This window comes from Cuculus canorus, chromosome 9 (genome assembly GCF_017976375.1).
Source record: "Cuculus canorus isolate bCucCan1 chromosome 9, bCucCan1.pri, whole genome shotgun sequence".
Classification (NCBI taxonomy): Eukaryota; Metazoa; Chordata; class Aves; order Cuculiformes; family Cuculidae; genus Cuculus; species Cuculus canorus.
The window spans coordinates 20,358,986-20,380,586 of NC_071409.1; the positions used below are offsets into that span (position 1 = coordinate 20,358,986).

Consider the following 21,601-nt stretch of genomic DNA (forward strand, 5'->3'; position numbering starts at 1 on the left):
AGGACCAGAGGCAAAGTCAGGATGACACTGCTGCAGCCATGCGATGCTGAGGGTTGCTTTTTCACCCTGTTGAGCTGTAGGAGCCTATTGAATTGCCACAGGGTGTTATGAACAGAGTCACACCAGGGTTCTGGAGAGCAACGAGGCTTCGTTGAAAATGGATTTCATTCCAGTGAAGCACTGGATTGCACTTGTGCAGCTCAGAGGAAGATTGCTCTTAATTTGTTTATAGGTACTAAAGAATATTTTTGGGCAGTTGCCGGTACTTCATATCACAATAATTAAATCATTAAACATTTGAGAAGGTATGTTTTTTGGTTGAGCTGTAATTCTCTCGAGTCCTTCCAAGCCCTGTAGTCCCAGGGAGAGTGGGGCTGTTCCTCCAGCCCCCAGCCGAGAGCCTGGGGTTAGCAGAGAGGCTTTCTTCTGCTGGCTGGTGAGTAAGCGAGCGCTCTTTCATTCTCACTCCTCTTCAAAGTGATATCAGTGCTATAAACACTGCAAGGCTGCAAGCTTGGCTCCTTTCACTGCCATCCCTAAGCCCAAAGCTTTCGCCCTGCTCAGGACCCATGGCGTAACTGCCTGCTGACTCCTTGAGAGGCACGAATTGCTTGTCTGGCCTCAGATGTGCAGGGCAGGGTGCAGTCTGGCAAGTCATTTATTTATGAACGTGTGCAAGAGCAGTTTAATGCTGCCATCGGAGAGGAGAGAGCAGAGCAGCCCTGGCCCTGCTGCTTCCACCTAGGCATGCTGCTGCAGCATCACAGCCTGTTTCTGCTGTAGCACCGACACATTAAACCTGTGTTTACCTTCCTATAGAGTATTTTTGTCATTGCTTAATACCAATTCGATCAATATTTCTGTTTCTGAAGTGGGCATCAGCTTTTCTGCTGATCCACCAAGTTTCTGCTTTTTTTAATGCTCCATCCCTGGCTTCAGGTGCCACAACGTGTTGTGTTGAGGAACCCTTCTGCAAGAGAGCCAGGCTGTGGGGTGGGATGGGGTTGCCTGGGTGGCCTGGGCATATCGGTGGCAGTTCACCCAGGTTCTGTTTTCACACACAGCAGGAAGAAAGATTTACAGCAGCATTTATGCTGGGGGTGTTGTGAGCTTGCTTTCTGCAACTTAAAAAAGTGAAGTCAAGTTGTTTGTGGGGTGAGGAATAGAAACACAGAAGGAGTTAGTGTGTGGAATAAAGTTGAATGATTTGGGGGGAGTTCCTCTGGACAAGCTGAAGCGGTTCACCCTCAGCTGGGTTGGGGTTTCTGTACTGGGAATGCTCAGGTTGGAGCCCTTCCAGATAATGTACAGTGGCAATGGGAGCAGAAGTCTTACTGGCCATCCCCAAACTGGGGAAGGTGGTGGTTGATTTGAAAGCTGTGAAGGCTCTTTAAACAAAAAAACTCATGAGGCAGCAGGACACAGAAATTTACAGCTGCTGCTTCTGAATTTGCCTTGCTTATGAAGTTCACTGTCACTCTGATATGAAGAACTAAGTAAATGCTAAATGACCTGTATTTAAAAATACGTCCTCGAGAAATGGCCTTGCAAATTAAATTTCAGAAGATGATCTTACCTTTAGCCCATCTTGATGATAATTTTAATTATAGTTAATAAAAATTCAATCTGCATTTCATGTTTATTGTCTTACTCCGTCATGACTTTATCTTTTAACAAAATTGGTAATGTGTGTGCAGGGCGAAGCACTTACCTGGAGACATGGGACTTCTAAGAAAGTATCTTAGTGGAAGTGCCATTTGAAGCATTTCCAAAGTATACTAAGTTCTGTCCTAAAATCAGCTGGAACTTTTGTTCCCTTTTTTTTCTCCTGTAGGGCTGTTCGTTGGTTTCGACCTAAATATACCCATAGGGTTTTGATATATTGATATTATACCAATGTCTACCTTGTTCTTCTCCCTCTCTGGGACTTAGCAGTCCATACATACTGTTGACAGCATGCACACATCCCATAGCAATCCCCCCCACCGCCTGGCTGAGCAAGTCCTCACATCCTCTGAGAAGACCTGTTCATGTTCCTCTACCTGCTTCAGTGCATATTTATCTTTCTTGCATTCCATCACCCAGCAGGGGACACACTGCTGTGGGTGGGGTCTTACATGACCTGTTGGATGACTCCTCAGCCATCATCTGTGTTGCTTCTCTTTGGAGGCTGCGTTGTATGAGTTGTAATTGGGACTTCTGTAGCACCTTTCCACCTGAGGAGCAAAAGAAACTATAAACGCATAAAGGGGTCACAGCATTGCTAAGCACCGCAGCAGACAGCTTTCCCTTTGTTCCATCCAAACCTTCTGGAGATGGTGGCTTTTAGTGTCAGGTATCCATTAGCTCTCCATTGCTGACAGAGATACTTAGCCTCATCTTCTTTCTGCTGCTGGTTCTCTTGGAGAACTTGTGGCAGAGCTTTTGGGAAGTGCTGTTAACAGCACGTGCACACTGCTGAGCCCCATTGGCCCCTGCCCAGCTGGACCTTGAGCCTGCTGGTACTGCCAGAGATCTGCTTGTGCTGGATATTTTCCTGTAGCTGTTACAGGACTCTGTAGCTCTTAAAGAGCCAAGTGGGAAACACTCCCCATGGGAGTTTCTCCTTCCCTCTCTCTGCTTCCTTCTTTAGTCTCCAGGGCATTTAACAATTGCACATTCGGGATATATCAGCAGGTGGCTGTATTAATCACTTCCTGGTGCAAAATTAGCCTTTGCTCTGGAAATCAGGGACAGGATAGAGGAATAAGTGAACCGACAGCTCCATAAAAATAATCTGAGAAATTTAATGGATGCACTGTGTACGTTTAATGGGATTGCTTCCATTTTCTTTTAGGCGTTGTGATTGTTATACAGAGCATAGCACACCCTTCCTCTTCCTCTTGCTCCATACCCTGGTGAGAACCTGTGGGTGAATTTCCATGGAAGGGGACTGGCGAGGGCAGCCTTTTGGGTTGGAAAGTGTTTGTGGCTGGCTCAGCTATCCAGGGTTTTTCTTTCCATGCTTGCTGCTGTGGTATCCCAAATGTTCATTTTATCAAAAACACGTGCAGATACTGATATTTCCAATGTGTCAATTGGCCAAAGGGAAGAAAGAGATGAAACACAAGTTTGAAACCATTTATTCCATTGTTCCCCATTTGGGGAGTAATGAGTAACCCATGACTTTTGTTGTGTCTCAGTGACCCAAATGGATTCCTGGTCTCCTTCTGGGGTGGAATAGCTTCAAGTTTTTCAGCAGTTCCTTGCCTTTGTACAGGGCAGACTTTGGCTAATCACACAACTATTTCTTGAAGCCGGTTTCCTGATGTAAGAGGGGTATACTAAGAATTTTTCAGCTGTCAGTTTAGGAAGAGAAGAGGAAATTGATATCAAAACTACAGATAGGAGCATGGTCAAAGCCAGCTAACGTATGGTCTGCGCAAGTATTTTATTTAACCTGAAGGTTTATAGCAATATTCTGTCTGGATTTTATGATCATGTATTTATGGTGGTCTTTTAAATCATTGCATTTGAGCAATTTGGTTAGGAGGAACCTTTCTGATGTTTCTTTCCCTACTCGTTCTGGCCCATGATTTTAATAAAGCGATGTCGCTTGCTTGGAGAACATTAAATGCCGCATAAGCTTCATGTGATAACTTTAAACATGCACATTGAAGAATCTGGCAAAGCACAACTTGTAAGGGAATATCATTTGGAAACAAGCTGCTCTAATTGGAAAACATGGTTTCACTTCCGAGAGAAGCACTTCTACAGGTCTCGGAGGAAGCTTGTTGCATATGCAGGCTGTGCTCGCTTTCTGGAGCACACTGACAACTCCTGCATGCCCTGGGGTCTATCCATGGTGTCCCTGGGAGCAGACACATCCTGTGCTATTTTTATAGGGTTTATTTCACCGTTGCTCAATGACAAGATTAGATTTGGACCTGGTTTAGATTGTTGTACTTCTGCATTTGATATTATGAAATTTGTAAGTGGTACAAGCGGTGGTGCCCAATCTCTTTTGACCCCAGCCAGGCAGTAGGGCTCCAGCTGCAGCTGGAGAGTTTTCTGCTGAAAAAGGTTGTTAAAAGCAAAGTCCTGGTAAAAAAAAAATAAATTTGAAAAGTGTACCTAGTTTTTTTAAGGATGTAGGAAGCTTTCAAGCATCTGTCTTGTTGCCTTCATATTTTCAGAGTTGAAGAACTACATGCAAGAGGTAGAGTTCTGTTTGTATTGTTGCTGATACTAAATATTGATACTGAACATTGATCATAAGTATAAAGTAGGATATATTGCTGTGGGGTCCAAGATACAAGGTTTCCAATTTCCTCTCTGATTTTCAGCACTGGACTGATTCCCATTTCTGGTTCTTATCCTTCTGGAGAGCAACAAGCCTCTTAAGCCTTCCAGCCTTTTATTGTTTCATTTTTATGACAAAAATAAATTGTTATTAAAAAAATAAAACAAAAATATGTCATGGATTAAAAGCTGATACACTCAGTATTATGTCTGGGTGCCTCTGTGTAGCACTGCGATGGCCCCACAGCTGTGTTGCCACTGTCGGGGTCCTACCCTGGGGTTGGGCAGCGTGGGGCGTGCTGCCAGTGTCATTACAGTAATAGCATTTTTGTTCTGTTTGGCAGCTGGTGATGGAGTTCTGTGGTGCAGGCTCCGTTACTGACCTCATCAAGAACACGAAGGGGAACACGTTGAAGGAGGAGTGGATTGCCTACATCTGCAGAGAGATTTTACGGGTACGTGTCCAGAGGGAGCTAAATATTGGAAGGCATTGGAGTATTGCACTTGGTGCTAAGGGGACACAAAAAGCTTTTGGCTCTGCGGGCTTTGTGGCTACTGTGCTGCCAATGGCTGGAGGGTCTTTGGTGCCGATAGGCATGAATGATTCATGTGCTTGTATGATGCATAATAAATAAGCCATATTTAATGTCCTTTAGCTCTGTTAGCTTCCTGACTTAACCATCTGATTCCTTCAGCAAAAATATAATTTCCTTTAGTATTAATAGGGCAAAGATTTTATTTACATTAGAATTATGTTTTCAATTAACAGAAAGGTGAGGACTAATGAAGTTGGTGGAAAGAAACTTCATGATTAAAAAGCATCCCATGTTTTATTAAATCCATGTCTCTGGCTTTAATGAGGATGCTGCAGCCTTTTTACCCACAAGATAAATGTTTGACTGAAATGTCTTATATCGGGCTATGTACTGGGAGGTGGCAGCTTCAGTAAAGGCTTGCTTGTATTTTGTGTGGCTCAGGTCTGATGATGTGATCATATCGGTTGCCCAACATTAAAATCTTTTGCTCCGTGAACTGAGGTATTGTTCAGGAGAAAAAAGAAATAACAGATATGTGAAGGAAACTTGTAGAAGAGCCATTGAAGGGAAAGGACAAGAGGAAATGGCCTCAAGTTGCACCAAAGAAGGTTTAGATGGGATATTAGGAAAGATTTCTTCGCTGTAAGGGTAGTCAAGCACTGGAACAGGCTGCCCAAGGAAGTGCTTGAGTCACCATCCCTGGAGGTATTTAAAAGACGTGTAGATGTGGCACTTACTGACATGGTTTGGTGGTGGACTTGACAGTGTTAGGTTTGTGGTTGGACTTGATGATCTTAAAGGTTTTTTTCAACCTAAATGATTCTGTTAAAGAAAACAAGGCAGATGGCTACTCCAAAAGGAGATGTCTGACACTGCTGCTGAGGCTGCTGCTGGTGTCCAGAGTTGACACAGCACTTCTCTGTTGACCCTGAATGCCACCATCTGCACCAACATGATGTGCAGGAGACATTGGCACTGTAACTAATTTGTTGTGTGGACAGTGATTTCAGTGCCAGAAAACCACAGTTACATGGGTTTATTTTAAACATATGAGCTCTGTGAGTCTACTTCTTAAAATAGTCCCTGGCAGTGAGTCAGATCCCAGCCACTGACTCATGTCTCAGGGACACCATCGTGTGTCATCACTCACGTTTTGGCCGTGTGTTGGGGCAGTTGGTTGGTGACCTCTGTAGAGTATCAGGTGTGAAAGGCTTCCACCTTTCCTGCTGCAGAAGGCGGCTTATTCTTGATTCAGATGTTGAGAACTAGTTGTAATTCTAATAGAAGAATTGATCCTGTGCAGTTAAAGGATTCGTTGAAATTCAATGAAATTTTTGCTTTGCCTCCAGTGCGCAAAGGTGTCTCTAGCCAGGTATGACATGGCTCCTGCACAGATATAATCTGTTCCACAGTGTTGTCCCAAGGTAACAAGCATAAAATGACTAATAACTACCGGCAGAAATTATTTTCTTCTTCAAATATGAATGCTTAATGGGAAAGGTAAACCTAATGCAAAATTAGTTTTTGAAGTAATCCATATTTTACAAAGCTGGCAATATAGGTGGATGTTACTTTGAAACTGAAATAATAATGTAGGTTGGAAAAAGAAATTAATGACCTAATAAAAAAGCACAACAGTTACTTTTAGCCTTTGAGACAGGCTTTTAATTTGAGTTATATCTCCATTAGGCATGTGTGCAAGTTATAATATTTGTATTTGCATGGTAGGTTTTTAATACAAGTTTCTCAGTGTATGGAAGTCCCATTTATTGGACCAACATAACAAGAGAACTGGTTTGTTTCAGTTTCTGGATAATGGAAATACAGAAAAGAGACAAAACCGTTCTATTATTTCTGCCACAGAAATTGCTCCCTAAAGCAAGAGAGCACACAGGGGAAAATATGTCTGGAGACATGGAAGAATTTGGGTTAGTATGGGTTCCTGCAGAAACTGAAAGGTTAGGTTTAATCCCTGTAGAATTGAGGATTCTGGTCTCCTGCAGCGGTGAGCACCCACTGCGGCACACATAGCCTGTCACTGGGTGTCTCGCTTGCTGGTCATGTCCTCTCAGTGTGTGACAGTTGAGCATGTGATAAACAGAAGAGCTCTCAAGTGCTTAATTCCAGCAGTTTCTGGAGCGTAATTGGTTGAGGAGGAATGTCAGAAAATAACATGCTTTGAACTTGGATTCCTCTAACCTTTCTCTGAATTCTCTAGGGCTTGAGTCATCTACACCAGCACAAAGTAATTCATCGAGACATCAAGGGACAGAATGTATTGCTGACGGAAAACGCAGAAGTTAAACTAGGTGAGAGTGGGTTAGAGTGCTTGGAAACTGCAAGTGGGCTGGCTGGAGGGATGCAGCAAAACTGACTGTACATGACTTGGAGAAAGGGAGTGTTTACTAAGAGCTACTCTGTGTTTTTTCCTTGTGGCAGCCTCAATAACAAGGCCTTGGGTATCAACCAAGTACCGTCAGTGGTTGGTGGCCAAGTTCTGCATGCAAAGATGTACTTGCAGTGATGTTTCTGTTCAGACAGATAGTTTGGACAGCTCTGCCGTCAGACGCTTATTAAGCAATCAAGACCATATTTTCATGGCCTGGTTGAAAAGTGGCTTGCGTGCATCACCAGCCTTTACAGAAGGCTGTTCCATCACAGCTTCATGTAACGTCCTATAGGAGCATGGTCCAGTCAATTTAGTGTTACCTAATCCAGATTTGTTTTCCAAGCCAACTTGTTGGAGAAGGTTTAATTTGCAAGAATTTCTCATGTGGTGTTAGTCACTCTGGAGAAGACCCGGCATTCATGTGAAGATCATCTAGAAGACTGGAAGACAGCAGCTCAGCACAGACAGTGTGCTTATATCCTCTGTTGTCCGGCACCAGTGTTATTGAGGCTGTCCTTGTGCATTTTAATTTATTCTAATGAGTAAACCCTTTCACTCGTAAAGTGAGGTTGGAGCTTAGTTTTCCCATGTCTCACCTCTGCCTTTACAGCAGATTAAAAGCCCAGCTTAACAGATTGCACCACCAGCTCATTTGGCTTTATACTGGTGAAGATTCTTCTCCAAGGGGAAATTCTCCAGGGCATGTCTCCAACTGTTGTGTTGTGCGAAGTGAATTTAGTGAACCATAGAGTATTCTCACTGATTCGATTTCATCGGTTTTTGCTTCATTTTGCAGCTCTCTGCTTGACGTTTCCCTATGGGCCTTTGTCCTTAGCCATTAGTTCATTAAGACTTCTGCATTTTTGCTATTTCCAACAAGAATTCAGGTAGAAAAATGAGGCTTCTACCAATATTTGGCAGGCTTTAATTCAAATGAGAAAGCATAGAACAAAGGCTGCTGCTTATTCATGTCACTAACCCTGTTTCTCATTAGTATGAAGAACTGTGATTTCTTTTCATTGCCTTCTGGCAAGGAGGAAAAAGTACGGAGTTTCTTACAAAACCTGGACATCAGATGATCAGATTCGTCCTTGATTGACCTCTGTTGATCCCAGCAGAGATCAAATAGGAATGTGTCTGTCCCTGTCTTTCTTTCTTAACCATGTAGAGGAGTTGGTCTGAATTAACTCTATGTTTTACATTTGACAGAAGGGTGCTACTCCGATTTTTCTCTCACCTTACAATGTCCTTTTGTCATTCTTATCCACAGTGGATTTTGGTGTCAGCGCTCAGCTGGACAGAACGGTGGGCAGGAGAAACACCTTCATTGGAACGCCTTATTGGATGGCCCCCGAGGTCATTGCCTGCGATGAAAATCCTGATGCCACTTATGACTTTAAGGTACCCAAGCAAGCATCTTCCTGCTGTTTTATATGTCATTGCAGATGTGATCTTTGCAAAGCCTAGCACATCCATGAATAAGAAGGGCAAGGAATTAAAGCAGCACTTACCAGTGCTGATAAACACTGATTGTAAACATCTGAAGAAGGTGCTTGGTGTGGCTTCACATTTTATGCCCCCGCGCCGTGAACCTGAGCACTCAGGACTTTAGTATATTCTTGAGCTTTGCAAAATAGGTTGGCAGGTGTCATGGTCTTGTGCTTTGTGGCTGTTGGATTTTGAGATGCCAGTTCAGGTCCGACGTGAATCTTTGTTGTGTTGTTCACATATCCAGATTTACTGTGAAGAAGTCTTTCCCCATGCACAGAAAAGTGTCAGAGTCAGGCTTCCTATCTGCTGGCCTGCTTTTCAATGCTGGCTATTCAAATACTACAGTTGAACATGCTGTATTTGTTCTATTTACTCCAGAGAGAAGTCAGGTCAGGTTTAGAAAGGGCAGAATCACATCTTTTGGCCCGCAGGCTGGTATTTGCAGAGAGATCTGAAGGTTGCCACACAATCAGACGTTCGGGGGGCTGACCTAGTTTTCACATGTCTCTATTACTTGTTTGAAGTTTATTTTTGGATTGGTAGCAGCACAACATCGCTGCTGAGTTGTAACTTTGCACAGAGCCCTGTGCCACTCAACAGGTCAGCAGGAGGGTTATGAGTCCCACCTGCCCTTTCAGGCTACAGTGAGGTCTGATGTTTAAAGCAAAGAGAGCTTAATATATCCTGTTTACTGCAAGTTTCTGGACATACATCTATAGAGAAGTCCCTTGGTTTTTTTGTCCCTTGGGTTTTGAACCATCCAGAACATTAATTTCTAGCTCCAAACTGCCTAAGGTCCACTGAGCCTGTCCAGAGAGGAGAGCAAGACATTCACACATGAGCTTTGAGAGGAGAAGCTCAGATGTGTATAAAGATTGTGGTACCTCTGCTCATGCGCGTGCCGAGACATTGCTTTACAAAGTCATATTTAAAAACAACCTTGAGAACCTCTGGTGTGGAGCTAGGTAGCTGCTTTCTACCATAGGATGCTACAACATAGTAGTGAGACAGCGCATGACCGTGATACGATTTGGGGTGCAATTACCAATCACACATAGAAATTTTTGAGAGATGAAGGATTTTAAAGTATCAAAGTATGTTGGTATTGCAGCTATTTAAGTGCATCAGTCAATTGACTTTCCAGTGTGAGTTCAAACTCTGGGTTGCATATATTGTTAATGGTAAGGACATGTAGAAATAGTTCAATCTGCAATTGCTTAATTCACTTTGATTAACCAATTACAACAGGCATTTCCTCAACTCTGCTGATGGCAGTGCTTCGTAGCAGGACTGCAGCCCGCGCTAACTGCTCTCACTGCTTCTCTGCTGACAGCTGCCTGGCTCTGACAGCGCGCTGGTCTAATTAATTGCAGCTTTTTGTTATTTTTTTTTTTTTTTTAAATACTGATATCTTCATGGGCTGCTTTATACCCTCAGAAATCCCTGAGGTTTTTTTCTCTTTCCAGAATAACTAGGGCACTTAATATGCCATTGACTCATGCACAAGCGCACAGACCAGAATCCCTCTATTGTCCCTGAGGATCAAACGCTCATAACGAGTTGGGCGCTTGCATCTCTGAGGTTGGCATTGACCGTTTTCCCTTGGCTGGGGGTATGAAACAGAAAGCTGACTACTGCCGACACACTCACTGCAGGGTGTTTTCTGAGCTTGCAGTGATGTGGGAGCCAGTGGACATTAGTCCGTATGCCGGATCACATCCCTGCACCTGATGCTCTTGCTTTGAAGTGGAGGGAAAATATGTAAATGACAATTTTTTTTTTTAAAGGGATGCAAAGCAGATGCTCTTAAGGTTTAGCCAACTGCCTTAAAATAGTGAATACAAAAGATGAGATTTATAGAGTGAGAAAAGGAATCCTCACAAGCTTAATCTGTTGGACAAAAAGCCTCTGATCTCACTGTTTTCTTAGCCAGAAAGAGATGCCCGTGTAATCTATGGAAGGAGGCAGTTAATACCTCCTCAGAAAAAATAAACCACTTTATAAAAGAACAAATAGAGCCCCCACATTGTTTGGGTTATTTGTTGGTTTTTCCACCAGCCAGTCTTCCTTTTTGTGTTTAGAGATATCTTGTCAAAAAGCTTAGAATCAATAGGGAAGGAGAAAAAAAAATGAAGCTTGCTTCCCTTCCCAAGTCAAGACAATGCTAATATATTAGCACAGCATCTTTTTACTGGGTTGACTGAAAAGCTTTTCAGACTCAAAAATAAAATCCCTGCACAAAAAAGCCGTTCTGAACTCCAGATCATTATAAAATGTGTGCTTCCTGCTGAGTTTTCTGCTTTCTGTGGAAGACTTAGAGAGGTGATAATCCGTTTCTATATTGCTCCAGCTTTAAGGTCATTTGGCATCTTGTATATAATACTGGGCACCTCGGTATGGAAAGACACACTAGGAATTTGGAAGGAGTTCAGCAGCAACCCAAGAGGAAGGGGTCATGCGTGCTGAATCATGTGGAAAGACTGCGATAATTAAGTATGCGACAGAAATCCCAGCTGACCAGAAAAAAAGAACAGATGAGACTGTCCTGCGAAAGGGCTGGAAATAAGATATGAAAGAAAATGTTTAAGCAGATACAAAGATGTGTAGCAAGAATGGCATTTGTTAGGGGAGAACTTGAGTTAAAAATGAGGAAAAGTGCCTTGAAATTGAAAACCTAAGTTATCTTTCCTGGATGATGTACATGAGAAGGTGTTTGTGATCCCTAGAGGCTGTCTATAGCTCTGACCGAGCTTTTAGGTTCTGAACTGGGAAAAACAACCTTTCTGAGATTTACTTAGTAAATTGAAGGTTTAGAGGATTGAGGCTGTTTGGAAAGGGCAGCTCTTGAAACAGAGGAGAAAGCTGAAATGAGACTGCAAGGACGTGGCAGACAGGAGGGCAAAGGGAGAGCAAGATGTGAGAGCTGGAGGTGCAGGAGGAGTGGAAGGCAGAGTCCATCCCTTCCACCCTTAGATGTATCTATTGACAACATTTACTCTTTTTGATATGCTAACCAGAGTTTAGCTTCTCGCCAGCAAACATCAGCTGCAGCTACGTAGCATCAGGCTTGTTCTGGTCCCCTGTGCACCTGCAGCTTTTGCCCTTGTCGTTGCCACTCTCCCACCTCAGGCAGGTCTCTCCACCCCCTTGGAGATGTGTCAGAGGCTGCGCTTGAGATGAAGGCGCCAAAATTAGTCTGGGTCCTGTTCCTGATGCAGCAGGTGCTGAGTTGTGAATCATTAGCAGCCCTGTACACAATGTCCAGAATAATGAATTAGCCACATTCTGCCAAAAAACAAGATGCGGCAGTGCTGTTAGGGAAGGTGCTTGTTTTTCCCTCACCAGACACGTACTGTCTCTGCCTCTGCTACTGTCTGGGAGATCCAAGCCATCCTCTGGGGCTCATTACCAAATCTAGAGGTGGAGCTACTGCTCATTGGTGATGCTGGAGTTGGGAGGAGATTATGGAATTCCTCACCACTGCTCTTTGACAGGGAGCTGGGGGTGCACATGTCCCTGTTTGCAAGGGAGAAAATGGAAGGAAGCATGATACAAGTATGAAGTCAAAAAGTTTTCCAAATAAGTGTGTTTGCTGTGCTCTGATCATTCAGGAGACTCAACCATCCATGTGGGATGAGGAAGGTTTGGATACAGGCTAAATAAAAGTGCCTATTTCTTCTCCCACTGGCAAAACACCGCTTTTCAGGCTACTATTAGTGAGCAGTCCATGATACAAGAGCCTTCTGCGATATCTTCCTGAGATCTACCCTGAGAACTACCAACCTGTCAGCCTCACCTCTGTGCCTGGGAAGATCATGAAACTGATCCTCCTAGAAGCTATGCTAAAGCACATGGCGGACATGGAGGTGATTAATGGCAGCCAGCATGGCTTCACCAGGGGCAAATCCTGTCTGACCAACTTAGTGACTTTCTATGATGGGGTAACCGCAGCAGTGGACATGGGTAAACCAACAGATGTGATCTATCTAGAAATAAATCTTGGGATTAAGAGCGGGGTTGGAGGTTTCATCTGAAGGCTCAATACATGGCAGGAGGATGACACAAGCTCTGAAGGTTGTGGGTCTGAGGGCTTGCAGAGAACATGGAGACCCAGCTCACAGGGCTGAGCTCCCCAGGCTCGGAGGAGCCGCACTTTCCCTTTTGCCCGATGCGCACTGCTGTGACATATATGTCCCTCTGCTTTCTTTTACAGAGTGATTTGTGGTCTTTGGGGATAACAGCCATCGAGATGGCCGAAGGTGCTCCCCGTAAGTAGATGCATTGCTCTGCTTTAATTAACTCTGGGTGGTAACATGCTGGTGTTTGCTGAGCAGCAGCCAGCACTTAGTTCTGTGCAAGAAACACCATGCAAAGGTTTTCCTAAGCAACCTGGACTCACTGAGATGGAGCTTACGGGGTTCACGGGGACCAGGCCAGCCTGGTTGAGAAGACAGGATGGGCAGTGGGCAAAGGCATACAACCCCGTGTGACTCCCACCACTCTCCTTAAGCACTCTGGAACTCAGTTTCTTCATATAAAATAAATATGGAGAAGAAATGGAAGACTGGAAGCAGGTAAAACACTGCTCCTCAGAGCTGGTGTTTTGTTGACCTCTGCGGTGGCACAAACAGCAGCACCCAGGTTTCAGCTGATGCATTTGCAGTGGTCATACTGCTGTTGGGTTGTCAGCATTATCCTGGGACTATCCTTGCATGCTGGTAAACACAAGTAAATAAAGCAGAGCATGGTGGCACGTGGTGCAGCTGTACTGTGCTCTGAACTTGTTGCTGGCAACACCTGGCAGGATGTTGGGACATGCAGCTGCAGAGGTGCAGGCATCCTCAGCCAGCCCTGGATGCTGAGCCCAGTGGTGCCAGGCACACACACAGCACTTGGCTGGGGGTGTCAGCTCTTCCTGGAGCTCCAGGGTGCTGCCAGGCCAGAGTTTGTCTGCAGGGGTTTGTCACTGCAAATCCTACTGCCTTGCAGATCTCATAGCTTCAGAATAAACTTGGATGTCCCCAGTTGGGCACATAGCCTCTCTTTAGGAAAGCCAGGGGTTTGCAGGATGCCATGCTGTGTTTAATGCCTCTTCTTGCACATTGCAGCTCTCTGTGACATGCATCCAATGAGAGCCCTCTTCCTCATTCCCCGCAACCCAGCCCCGAGGTTGAAATCAAAGAAGTGGTGAGTCTTTTTCTCAGACTTCAACAGCTGTAAAAACTCTTCTGAAGCAACTTGTTTCTGCAGCCCAGGTGTGCTGATGATTTGGTGTTTACATATATTTATAGCTTCGAGGGTCTGTGACTATCTCTAGCATCACTCCGATGAGTGCAAGTTTGGTTCTTGGTATCCTACAGAGAGGCAATTTGGTCTGACAGAGTTGCTCACAGTGGAATGGAGGGCTTCCTAGGTAGACGGAGGTAGGAATGCTCGCTAATGCTGCCATTTCACAGCATACAGTTGGCTTTTCCAAGGCGGTTCGTGCAGCCTGAAGCCAGATGACACTTCACTTGGCTCCTGTTTCTTTGCAGTCAGGTTCTATTTTCAAGTGGAAACATGTATCCAAGCCAAAAAAGGGGATAGTTTATCTTGAAGGCCCAGGAATGCGGAAATTTGTACTTAGTTTGGGCTTTATTGTAAAGTTTTGCGGGAAAAAATACATCACTGTTTGGAAAAAAAAAGTAGGGCATGCCAATAAAAACCCGTAGGAAAAATATTCCTGAAGCCCAGCAGATGTTGTTTTGTTACTGTATGTTCTGTACTGAGGGGGCTGGAGTCCACACTCATCTCTGGTTTATGCTGTTTGCCTGCCCCAGTTTCAGCAGTGTTTTGGTCAGGGAAGATCTGCCAAACGTTAGGCAGCACTGCCCCTTGCTTCTAGATAGGCTGAGCTGATGGAGGGAAGTTTTGCTTTGTTTCTTCAAATCATGCTTATTATCTTTTTGAAGATGCAAAAAGAAAAAAACCATAGAAGAGTTAGATGCTAGGTAATGAAAATGGTTGGTGCCAAAGCAAGCAGGTGTTTTGTTGCTGGGAGAGGAATAAAAGGGTCTTGGAGTCCTCTGCATCAGATTCATGGTGTTGGCATGTTAGGACCAGCCCCCTAAAAACTCACCCAGGCTGTGGCAAGAAGCATCTTAATTTTGTCAGCCTGATCATCAGCTGCTCTAGTAACAAACCAGAAGGAGAGGGACTCTTCCCAGCTGGCTCTGCAGAGGGTGTCAAAGACACTCACTCTCCTTGCACAACCTTTTGAGGAGGCCATTCGTCAGCTGAGAAAATAGTTTATACACTTGTTTTCTGCCAGATCACCAGTCTCCTACTTCATTATGCTCTCACTGCTGCAGCACAAAATGGAATGTAAGACTTTAGAGTTTATTTTTCATACAAAAGTGCCATTTATTCAGCAAAGGCTTCCTCAGCTTCCAGGCAGAGGAGAGCTGACAAAAGCAGGTTTTGAGCATAGCATTTTCTTGTCTCCATAAGGTAGAAGCAGAGCTCGGTTGGAAGTTGTATTTTATTCCCTGCTCTGAGATACTGGGATGGGCTTTGTGTAAACCAGCGTGGTTCTTAGCACCATGATCCCCTCACGCATCTGGTGGCTGTCTCAGGTTTGCACATCTCGTGGTGGTCAACTATGGCGGTGCCTCCCTGGAGTCAGCTGCTCTGTCCAGGGCTGTGCTCTGCCCATGCCAGGGCTGGCATCCTGGCTGCTTTGAGAGGAGGGTCACCTGGGAAGTTGGAGTGTAGCAACACTCCAGCTTCAACCCGTCCAGGGAAGCATAGTGCTTACCTGGGCTCTGCTACCCCTCCGTGAGCAAGCAGGGATCCCTGGTCTCTGTCAGAGCTGGGATACATGTACTCCAGGCAGCTCAAACCTATATCCATCTTCCAAGCTTTCATTGTGATGGGAAGCTCCAAAGGATCCAGATCAAGCTCCACCGATTCCTGAAGAACAGTTTTTTTCAGTATTTTTGGTGGGACGCTGGGCAAACTTACTCTTCTTGGCTCATTTCTCAGCTGGAGTTTTTGGGCCTGGCCAGGGTGGCTCTTGAGTTCTGCAGGCCCAACCCAAGAAGACTGGAGTTGTTTCACTAGGCTTTGGTAGTGGCTCTCTTGCAGTCAGTGGGCTGGTTTTCACAAACACAGATCACAAGAGAAAAGCAAAGTGAAGAAAGGTTCAATTTAAACCTTGGATTTGTCCTTGCTTTTTTTTGCATGGCAACACACAGAAGTACACTAAGTGGGCAGACTGTTTTTCTTCAGTGAAGTAGATAGCAAAGTGACTCCAGCACCTTTGAGGGTAAGTCAGTGACTGAGTGGGAACACGGGCATGAAAGCTGCCTCGAATTGAAAGTCCTGGAGTGGAAAGTACTTCCGTTGCTTGCTAAATCCTTGAACTCACTTTTAAAAAAGTGCTGGGTTCCTATGAAGTTAAAGAGTCTTTGGTATGATTTTCTTTCCCGATTAGAGCCAACCGGCAAGAAAGCTTTATTTTCTTCTTCCCACGTTTCACAGGTGAAATGAACTTGAACTTCATTGATGTTGTTCCTCTAACCACTCCCTGGCCCTGCCTTGTAAGAGATGACAAAACCTCTTTGTTAATGAGGTGCTGTTTATGCTGTGATACCATTTTTCATCCAAACAGTGCAAAGACTTTGCAAACATTGATTTAAGCTTTACAAACCCCAGGAGCTGGAGGAGTGTGTGTTTCATGAAGGTAGCTGACCTGTGCCTGGGGAAAGGACGAAATATGTGGCAGTGTCCTGGATCAGAGCCAGGGAGAAAGCCCTTGTCTTCTGCTCCAGCTCCAGTGAGGGCTGAAGTGTGTCACTGAACAGGCTTAATTTTTTTTGGAGAGGAGGATTTTGGGAAAACCAGAGACCTGAGCTGGTCCGTGTCCATAACTGCTCAACCAGCTCAAGGATGCAAAGGTGTCTTAGGCTATCACAGGTCACTGGGACAGTCGTCCTCCAGAGATGAAAAACCCATCACTTACTGGAGGATAACTTTTTAGCTACTTCTCCTCGACTATATTTGAGGGTGCTCTGGACCACACAGCCAGGACTGGAGTCTCTCCATATTCACACCAACAGGGGAGAATCATATTTTAGAAGCAGATTTTTTTTGAGCATTGTGTGGCTTGTCCCTTCTGGAATACACTGGAGACACTGCATTTCTTGGGGCAAGGTGGAAAAAGAAGAGGCTTGTTAATAAAGCTAGAGGGAGGATTTAATTTGATCCAGTAGTGTATTTTATTTTTGCATCTCAATTTGTATGGATTAGCACTTAAAAGATAAATCACTTTTAGACTTGGCAGCTTAAAAGTAAAATCTCTGAAAGCTTATTGTTTTACTTCTAGTGCAATTCTGTAGTATCTGTTGGCTTCTGACATTAATTTACACTCATTTTCCTGTTTGCTAAAGCAACATAGAGTATAGCAGCCTGTCAACATCTTTCTTTCTTGTAAATCCCTGTCCTCTTGGGTATATAATGTAGTGAAATTAGTTCTAGGAAAACTTCTGATATGCAACACTTGAGACTAAGATGAATTTGTTTATTAAAGATTTGGCTGAAGTTGTTTTAGCTGAGATTGTATTTAACTGTTTAGGGGAAGGTGGCTGCAAGGAGGGGCTTGGCTTTACCACCCACAGCCAAGTACCCACCTCTGCCCAAACCGTGCTGCCCGAAGAGCATGGCCTATTCCCTTGGGTCTGTGATGGAGGGACCAGCGCACGATGGCCTGCAGGACCTGATAAGTCAGTGAAATTGTTGGGGCTCACCCCCAACCATCCTTGCTTGAGAAAGCAAGTAAGGACTGCAGGGAGCAAGCGTCTCCCAGAGGTCATCTGATCTTTAACAAGTCATGTAATGTTGGGTGGCTAAATCTAAAGAAACACATCAACTTGGCTTGTCCCACTCATCTTCGTAAAGATACATCTCTTGAAATACCACCCAGAGCCACAAAATACGAGAAACAGTCTATTAAGTAATTGCATTTATATCTGGTTGTGTTGTCCCTTATTTCTACCTGCCGTTTCACAGGTCAGAGGGAAGGGAGGAGGAACGCTTCCTTGCATTTTCTTGGTTGCCCTTGATGATATCTGGCTTTGGTGATTCCATGGTCATACTGATGATTCCCAGCTTTCTTCAGTCTCAGCAGAACAGTGTTTCCTCCTAATTGTACCAGGAAGGCGTAGATGGGAGCTTGCATGGGAAGAGTAGGAGAAGAAAAAGTGATAGAGGGCACGTGTGATAGTGCAGCTTTGAGACCATGCTGAGCAGCAACAGAGGAGTCGTGGGAATCTTCTTGGAAGGCTGCATCTGAGCAAGAGTTGCGTAGCAGCCAAATGATCTTCTCAAACAGCCACAAGTTTCTCACTTTCTAATACAAGAATTGATTCTTTACCTCTTTCCTGTCCTTGACCAGGTCTAAAAAGTTTCAGTCTTTTATTGAGAGCTGCCTAGTGAAGAACCACAGTCAGAGACCAACCACGGAGCAGCTGATGAAGCACCCCTTCATCCGAGACCAACCCAATGAAAGGCAGGTCCGCATCCAGCTCAAGGACCACATCGACAGGACTAAAAAGAAACGAGGCGAGAAAGGTTAGTGGAGAAGCAACAACCTGGGCAATCCTTGACTTGTCCTGGGAGATCCGTAGCTTAGAGCAAGGCTCATCTCTGTGTGCGAATCTTATGTGTAGAAGAAGAAAGCCAAAGAGGATGGAGTTCCTCATGGTCTCAGTACCAGTTTTGTTTATTCAGATGGCTAAGTTAGTTTGCAAACTGGTTGACTTAGAGGTGTGGTGCTTCTGTGTGATCATGTTTCTTACGGTTTTTAGGTTTGATTAGTGGAGGTTTGATTATTTTGATTTGATTCCTCTCAGTCATTGAAACTAAAATAAATATCCGTAACAACACAGTTGGCATTCCTACAAAGCCTACAGGTAACTGTCATTAGACCTAATCAGTGGGTTTAAATCTTTTATTTTCCTGATGAAAAATGGTATATTTTTTGTTGAAGTGGTAATTTCCATACGGGACATTGAAGCTTTGATTCATTAAAATGTGTGTATAAAATTTACATCTGCATATATACATCCTGGCCTGTGGGAGGGAGAAGCTGCTAAGCTGTATTTGTCCTAGTTCACATATTTCATGCCAAGTCTGTTCATTTACGTGACATTCATGCTGCACCAGCATTGAGCAGAATTGTGCAAACGAATATCTAGATAAGACCCTTGCCTCAAAGCGATTCCGTTGACTAGGAATAACCTATTAAACTGAATGTTTTCACTGAAGTCTCCAGTCCCTATCAAAGTCCTTTGAAAGGAAGATCAGATAGCTGAAGAAACTTCTTAAACTATTCAGTTGCTTGTGAACAGAATTTTAATTTGAAAGCTCATTTGTAGAATCCAACAAATTAATATGTCACTATTTCTCTTATTATTGGTAGCAATATTAATTTTTCATGCGTACCTTCCAGCCCTTGTAATAGTTTTTACTACAGTCAAAACAATAAAACGGGATCCCAGTGAAGTATTAAATGTATTTAGTCTGGCAAATGAAGGTTGGACTCTAGAGATAGAGAGTAATTGGATAAATGCAAGCCTTTCTTTTACTATCATTCCCTTCATCCGATAAAGATAATATCCCAATAGAAATCACAGTATGTAGCAAAACATTGCAGTTGGGCTTTTACGTAGATGTTTTCATTGCCTGGAAAATATATGAATTTGCGTAGGGATAGCATATGTTTAGAGAGAGAGGAGTTCATGCCTTCAGAGTGATAGTTAAATCCCACTTTCCAGCACCTATGGCTTCAATAGCTTATGGTGCACTTCCTGAAGAAGGAGATCCCTCGCTGTCTTTGCTGTATGGGAATAAATTCTTACTTTGTGGATACCTCCATCTTTGCATCAAGCATCTTGGGTTGCTGGAGACAGTTGCTTGTTGCACTGGCGTTGCCTGCAGTGCTCCAGCCAGGACTGCAACCCTCTTCCTGGCCAGCCCAGCCATGCAAGGTGCCAGCACCCAAGGAGACTGCCTGTGCTTCCCTGGCCTTGCAGCCCCCCGTAAAAATAGAAAATGGAGAGCAATGATGTTGCTTATTATTTTTCATGTGAGAGAAAGAGAGTTGTCTGTTCTGTCCTCGGAGCTCTGTGGTTTTCAACCACCGGAAAAACAAATTAATCCAGTTTGGGCACTGATGAGCAATTCTGTTCCTAGATGAGACAGAGTATGAGTACAGTGGAAGCGAGGAGGAGGAGGAAGAAAATGACTCTGGAGAGCCCAGGTAAGACTCAGCATTGCATTTCTGCACCTACATCTCTTTAATTCTGTATAAAATCAGCTTGGATTACAGACTCATATGAACAAGAAAAGGAAAAAGGACAGTTTGAGCAGACCCCCCGTTCCCTGGCAGAGCAGTCTGTTCCCTCTGCTAGATGATGCTGAAGGTCACCTTGATCAAAAGCTGGGGAAGAAGATTGGGTACCCCATTGTCTGTGGGATCTGCAGTGTGATGTGGGGCTGTTATGGGAATGTGGCTATTTAGATGTGGCAAAAAAACATGAGTTGAAATTAAAGAAGATTCTTAAAATGTGGTTCCTTACATCCACATGTAGCTTCCTATTGCCATGTAACTTTTCACCGTGAAACCTGTCCAGCGCTGCTGTGAGTGTGGTAGGACTGGAACTTTCTTTGGTGTCATTTTTTAGAGCTGTCATAATTAGTATCAGGTTATTCCATTATTTCACAGAGATAATGTAGTATTTTAATAGCTGGCAATGATTCTTGCTAAATGTGCTTTGTGAACAGCTAAATATAATGTGTGCCATTGCAGCACAAGAGGCTTTGGTTAGAAACATCATGTTAAGGGAACCTCTAGCAAATAAGTTACTGGTGAGCTGGGAACAGAGCGCTGCTGCTGCCCTGGCCCAACACTTGTGATCCCCCCCGTCCCTCCAGCTGCTACTGTCCAAGCCCTGTTGGGTGTTGGGATGCTATTAGGATGAAAGGGAGAGTGGCCACGGCAGAAGATTACACAGAACTTTGCCTGGCAAGTGGTCTAAGGATGCAGGAGTGGATCTTCTCTGATGCTTCTCTCCTGTGCAGCTCCATCCTAAACCTGCCTGGGGAGTCAACGCTGAGGCGAGATTTCTTGAGGCTGCAGCTAGCAAACAAGGAGAGGTCGGAGGCACTGCGCCGGCAGCAGCTGGAGCAGCAGCAGCGGGAGAATGAGGAGCACAAGCGGCAGTTGCTGGCCGAGCGACAGAAGCGGATTGAGGAGCAGAAGGAGCAGAGGCGAAGGCTGGAGGAGGTAACTGACCAAGCTGAGCAGTGGGCTGGCAAAGGCTGTTTTCAGGTGCAACAGTGGTTTTTCTGGTAGCAGGTCCCAAGGGACTATTCTCAGCCTGGTTTAAGAAGGTCATGTTCTAAACTCTCTCGTCAGTTAATCCAAAGGCTTTATTACACTGGACAAACTCTCCTGCTCATCCTCTGTGCTTACCAGCCTCCAGCCACTCTGCTCACCACAGTAAGAGTTGCAAGCTCTTGTGAAGGTAACAAAGCTGGTTCATTGTAAATAAACCCCTGAAATACCAAACTTAAAAGGATCCCTGGAACTACTGAGCAGAGTTAGCCCAATATTGGGGTGATAGCTGTATTCATTCGAGTTGGGCAAAACTGTTACTGGTCCAGGCATCTGTCAAGCTCATTATCATCATTTGCTGTTGTGGACCATTATAGTTGAGGAGAAGCTGAAAAGCTCTGTTTGCCCTTTCACCAGATCCATGTGCCACTTGCATACCTTTTAATCCCCAATTTCAACTTTAGTCCTTCCGGTCCTTGCCAATTACAATTTCTCTTGCAGGGGAGGGGCAGATGCCTGTCTGACTTG

General features: G+C 44.4%; 1 protein-coding gene across 7 annotated transcripts in view; it reads left to right on the forward strand.

Moving 5' to 3' along the window:
• TNIK (TRAF2 and NCK interacting kinase) overlaps positions 1 to 21,601 on the forward strand; it is a 160,292-nt gene that overhangs the window by 92,471 nt on the left and 46,220 nt on the right. For all 7 annotated transcript variants that reach the window (XM_054073961.1, XM_054073955.1, XM_054073956.1 and 4 more), the window contains 8 exons: positions 4,626 to 4,736; positions 7,036 to 7,126; positions 8,477 to 8,607; positions 12,911 to 12,965; positions 13,806 to 13,884; positions 18,131 to 18,306; positions 19,930 to 19,996; positions 20,818 to 21,022. In XM_054073961.1, the coding sequence (XP_053929936.1) occupies positions 4,626 to 4,736; positions 7,036 to 7,126; positions 8,477 to 8,607; positions 12,911 to 12,965; positions 13,806 to 13,884; positions 18,131 to 18,306; positions 19,930 to 19,996; positions 20,818 to 21,022 (915 nt within the window). The remainder of the gene's footprint in view (positions 1 to 4,625; positions 4,737 to 7,035; positions 7,127 to 8,476; positions 8,608 to 12,910; positions 12,966 to 13,805; positions 13,885 to 18,130; positions 18,307 to 19,929; positions 19,997 to 20,817; positions 21,023 to 21,601) is intronic.